This window comes from Lissotriton helveticus, chromosome 11 (genome assembly GCF_964261635.1).
Source record: "Lissotriton helveticus chromosome 11, aLisHel1.1, whole genome shotgun sequence".
Taxonomy (NCBI): domain Eukaryota; kingdom Metazoa; phylum Chordata; class Amphibia; order Caudata; family Salamandridae; genus Lissotriton; species Lissotriton helveticus.
In genome coordinates this window covers 82,147,973-82,153,880 of record NC_136072.1, presented here as the reverse complement: position 1 = coordinate 82,153,880, position 5,908 = coordinate 82,147,973, and the positions used below count along the sequence as shown (strand labels likewise).

Genomic DNA, 5,908 nt, shown 5'->3' with positions numbered 1-5,908 from the left:
GCCACGGCGGAAGCACGGACTACAACGCCCAGCAGGCACCGGGAGACGAGGAGGCGGAGCGGAGTGCGAGAGGCGGCGGAGGAAGCGGCAAACCCTCTACCGTTTTATCGTATACCTGCTATAAAAAGGAGACTGTACACCGGAATAAAACCCGCTCTTCCCAAAACCCCAGTGTCTCTTGATTTATTCGACACGCAAACCGACAGACAAGCTGAAACCCCACAATAATGTTATAAACAAAATACAGTATGAATGGTGAGTAAATATACATAAACATTATATGAATTATTAGAATAATTCATAGTAAAAAACAACAACGTACAACGCCGCATAATATCTAAACACGTAATCCCAAGTACCAATAAATACACAAAATATGTAGAGATAATTAAACAATACAATAAAATAAACAGTGAAACAAATAATTAATTCCCATCCACTAAAGGTAAAATAAATTTCACTTTTAATGATGTAGAAAATTTCCATGATCTTTACTGAATCCAAAAATATTAAACGCATAAAAATAGGTAAAACTAAAATCAAAAATTAAACACAAAAATGAAACATACAAAACATTCACACAAAGGAAAAGCATAATCTTTCAAAGCCATTAAAGGCCTGAAAATACCAATTAAAAACATATTCCAACAAAACCGTAAAATGAACAAAATCAAAAACTAATTCTGCTAAAAATCCAAATATGCTTTTTACCTTTATAATAATAACATATATACCCTGCAATCCGACCAAAAACCTGTAAAAACACAAAATACATAAACATTACAAGCACAATTACATTCACTGCAAAACAAGAAATATGATTCAATTAGTTAATACAGTATACTGGACTACTAATAATGCAGTAAGCCCTGCTGCACGGAAACAGTGCACCATAACAAAATGCTACACTAAACTACCTTTAATTAACCAAAACACATCACCCTTACTCCCAAATATCCCAATAGTAACTCAAAGGGGTCCTGCCTGAACCATGGAACAGCACCAGGGAACCACAACTCACAGGAAAGACCTGCAATAGAAGATATTAGACTAAAAAAGAAAGGTAGCAGTATAAAATGGCTGCTAAATTTAAAAAAAGAACAGCTATCCATAGAATTAAATGTAAATGTAAAGGAATTTATATAGCGCAAATCACCGAGCGGTTTCTAAGCGCTTGCTTAGGGAACCCGTCCTGGTATTCCCCTGTGAGATAACCCCAGCAGGGTATCCGCAAGGTGAAAGCCAGGCATCCCGCCGCGAGGGGCCGTTGTGGAGATTAAGCAAGCTATTGCCCAGAGTCGCAGAGTGTGAACCCGTGAATCGAGTAGGCACCGGAGCGAGAATTGTCAAGTCCAAGGACATTTTTGGACTCAAGACCCCGCCGATCCGGGAATTGAACCCTGGTCCCAGGCTGACCTTCTGCTTTCAGGTCTGCCTCCTCTAACCAGTGAGCCACACTTCTCAATGGGTATTAATAGAAAATTATAGTTTTCTATATACTACCAACATTGTTTAACAAGGTAACATTATTTACAAATATATTTTACAACAATATAAACAACTTTAAAAACGATATTCTTGCCTGCAATATTCCTGAAAATCATATTTTTGAGGTCACAATATAAATGTGAGGATATTATGATAAGATGAAATTTTTAAATCATTATTTGGGAGAACACCAGTGCTAGAATGACGTATTGCAGTAGAAGCTCTGCACATGCTTTCCTTCATGGAAGGGATCTTAGTTATCATCATCAGGATCTCCCTCTGTTTCAGCAGGTTTATGGACTGAGATATTTACTAATAGTTTGGTTCATAAGATTCAAATTAAGATTAGGTCTCAATCCAACCTATCTCATGAAAATGAATAAGGCAGGTTTCAAATTGCGACTCACTTTGAGGATGGTCGCCTCCTTGGGTTAGCAGATCGCCATAATAGTGATCATCATCAAATAAAACTTTTTATGTACACAGTTTTCCTAAAAGGGGTACCACTGGACCCCTACATACTCACCAACAAGTTTTTTTATACGATCACAAAAGGGTCAGTGTCCCATGATTTTGGTCGGTCACAAAACGTTTATACATGTCATATCAAATGGGTATCTGGAAAGGATGCCTACAGCATGCCCTTTACAATTAGCGATTCTGTATGTGGTCATAAAACTTCCCATTTCCCAAAAAGGGATTGGTGCATGAAAAGCATTTCTGTGGCCCAAACCTCCCGATGAGAGTGTTTGTGTCTGTACAACAGCTTTGTAACTTTGGCCCCAAATTTCCTTTACTATTTAGAAAGAAGTGACCACTGCGCCAGAAGAATTGAATACCGCTTAGCGGATGTAAACATTTTTGTTCTCCTCGCTATCTATTCCATTCCTTATGGAGAAAAAAGTAACCACTGGACAGCAGGAGTTGAATGCTGTACAGATATAAAAGATAAGCTTTGCACCTAATCAATTATTATTCTTGCTAACTGAAATACTTTAATTAGCTTTTTAAAATAGTTGTTTTTTTGCAAATAATTTTTTACTTTATCAAGCTGATGAATGGAAATGAAATTAAGAACAACATTCATATAAAGCACTTTGTAATGGAAGAGACCTATAAGCAGATACAGGACTATCAAGCAGGTGTTTGACAATAAAAAACAACTCCATGGTATTTTCACCTTTATTGAATAGGGAAAAAATAACATTGATCGAATAATACAAATCTTCTCCCGCCACTCATATGCCTCAACAGCAAGGAACAGAAAGATGGAGGGGATGGGTATGCACCAAATAAAATAAAATTATAGAAAGACAACTCTTTAAACAAGGCTTCATCTAAATGGAGTGTTGGAGTGAAGTGCACCGCCTAAATAGCAAGACAGTCCCTTTCACAAGACAACTAACAGGTGCCTGAAGGAGTGAGCTGCTATATTCACAAATAAAGATCCTAGAAAACTCACAGTGCTAACTTTCCTTCTGCAGTTCCTGATCATGAAATATGTTTATTGAAAATGACTAACATCACACAAATAGCTTAAATATATGTATCAGATGTTCATGTACACTAACTTGGATAACGGTGTTCTAGCCAGTGGCAACAGATGTGACACAACATCAAAAACTGTATGAGCATGGAAATAAAATAAATTAATATACCACATTACTTGCATAAGGAAGACTGTCATAAAGAAGAAGTTAAATTCACAGAGAAGTTCTATGGTCATTAATGACTGCATATTTTATTTCACTTTTTCTTTTTTAATTATAAAATATTTGAATGATGAATACTTTTCAATTTTAAAACTGAAGCTCTAAAACCATTATTTAATTTTTATGGAATTTATATGTGGAATGTGCTTTAGGCTACTTCTCTCTGGACAAATGAATTATAAAGTGTCTTTGAGCACATAAAAGGTCAATCTAAAAATTGACTTCATGTTGTAGATTTGCAGCTCTAGAACAGAAGTGAAAGAGCTTCTCTTGACTTGTGATTCTTCAAGTGCATTAGCAAATGTGTCAGATTTGCATTAATGCAAAGCCAGATTAAGAGTCGTGACAAGAAAGCCACCAGTGATACCTTAAACCAGACACAGCTGCAGGTTGAGGAATCATTTTATAGAAACCCTGCCCATGATCCTCAAAGACACCTTAGGAGAGACAAGCATAGCTGTTTGTGAATTCACTGAAAGACCCACAAAAAGAGGACAGAAAATGAAGCTTTTCTTTACATTAGAATATTTGACAATCACATTGGTATTCGAGGTGGTTGGAATACTCACCAGTGCATTCACCGTGGCATTCAATCTCTTAAAATTCGCTAAAGTTAGAACGCTCAACACCTGCGATCTCATCGTAGTGGCTCAGGGTTTCTCATCCGCTTGCTATCAGTGCACTACTGTTGGACAATCTTACATTACTTCGACATTGCTGGATGTTCATGGAATGAATTATGTTGCTTCTTTTCTATCACAACTTGAAATATGGTCTGGTTGCTCCTATTCCTGGTTCACCGCCTGCCTCTATGTCTTCTATTGTGTGGAGATCGTTGACTTCAACCACCACATCTTCATCTGGCTAAAGCTGAGGATATCAAAGTTGGTGCCTTGGCTGCTCCTTGGATCCATGGTGGGCTCACTAGTTCTCAGCATCACTTTATACTGGAGTTCTGATGGAGAATACCTGAACAATGGAACAATTAATCATACAGCTGAAGGAACTGTCAACAATAGTGCAGCTAATGTTAAATCCTCCCACATATATGCTGCTATTATTGACTACATACCTCTTTTCATTGACATTGTCTCTATGACATTTATCCTCATGTCCCTTTATAGACATACCAAGCGGATGAAAGAGAATGCATCGGGTATCAGCCAATTGCAGCTGGATTGTCATTACGAAGCTGCACGAATGCTGGGGTCTCTCCTTTTCTTTAACATTTTATTTGTATTTTCTGAAGTTTTCAAATTGTGTACACAAGATCCTTTTCTTCAGCATATTTCATCAGCCTGCATTGAGGCACTTGTTACTGCACAATCCATTGTCCTACTTCTGGGAAACACCAAACGTAGACAAGCTCTCTGGAAAGTCCTCACTTCTTGTATGAAGTTAAATGATCATGCAGTGAATGGATCTCGGAGGCTGGGAAATTGATTGAACTGCATCTAATAAGCTTCATTGTGCACTGCAAAGCACATACTTTATTCTCTTGGGGTCCAATATTAGATGTTTGAAAGATTTTTGGGTGGCTTCCAAGCTAAAGGATATTAGAGATTGGATTGTGTAGGTGTTTCAATAATAATTTAAATGTAAACACATGTAAGCCCAAAGTTATATAGCCTTTTTTCTTTCTGCACTTTCTATATTTCTAACATTCTCTTACACTAGGATATATGAGTATGCTAAGATATATTTCACATTCTAACCTGTGTATATGATAATTGTAATCTCACTGTCAGGTTTCGAGAAACGTAGCCCAATTATTTGCTTTGAACTCCAGCCACAATAAAATGATCTGGACCAAGGAAATTGCATACTGCAATGGAAACCAATGTACAAATGTGGGGAAAGGAGTCAGATGGTTATCTCAGAGGGACAGCTAGGCACAGGAGCACATAAACTGGGCCTCAGTTAAATCTGGAAAAGCTTTTTATAGATTGGGAGGTACATTCTTCTAAAGTTCATGCACATTTTACATTGGATTTCAAACTGTATTTGGATATTAAGGGTCAATAAATCAGGGATTTATAGAGCGCACTACTCACCCGTGAGGGTCTCAAGATGCTGGGGCAGGGAGGGTCTAAGTATATAGGATATTGTCACATGTGAAAGATACAGGATGGATATCGATTTATACCCAGGTGTTTGTGGCACTTTTTACTCAAGTTGTCTTTCCATGATGTGGTTGCCAGAGGCTTGCGAGTCTCACATCATTCTATTTTCATTGCCCTATTTATAAAACATGTTCAAATCTACATATGCCTTCCAGGAATTTTGTAAGGAAATTATGTTTTAGAACATCATAATTCAATTATTAAACAAACCAACTACTAAAAGAAAGACATTTAATTATTTGTGGACTTTGGTGAACCAGTTTTATACTCATCTTTTTTTAAATGTATTAAACAACATTGTGCAAGAGCCACCCTAACACAAAGCCAAATTGGATGTATGACGTTACAATGCATACTTTTACAACGCCTACCTTAACATCGCAAGTTTTACAACGCATACCATTACAACGCATAATGCTTTTGGGCGCTGGATAGTGAATAGTTTAATTTACTATTCCAACTCCAGTCCCCGTGGATAGTAGGGAAGGTGTTGGATAGTACATTAAACCTATTCCCTATCCTAGAGCGCCCCCCAGCGATATGCGTTGTAATGGTTTGCGTTGTAAAAGTTCCGTCGTAATGATA

At 37.4% G+C, this 5,908-nt stretch overlaps 1 protein-coding gene across 1 annotated transcript; it reads left to right on the top strand.

The window, feature by feature from the left end:
• The first annotated feature begins 3,620 nt into the window (after positions 1 to 3,620).
• LOC144790721 (taste receptor type 2 member 9-like) lies at positions 3,621 to 4,643 on the top strand. Its single transcript, XM_078665437.1, has one exon. The coding sequence runs from the start codon at positions 3,621 to 3,623 to the stop codon at positions 4,641 to 4,643; it is 1,023 nt and encodes a 340-aa protein (XP_078521563.1).
• The last annotated feature ends 1,265 nt before the right edge of the window (positions 4,644 to 5,908 follow it).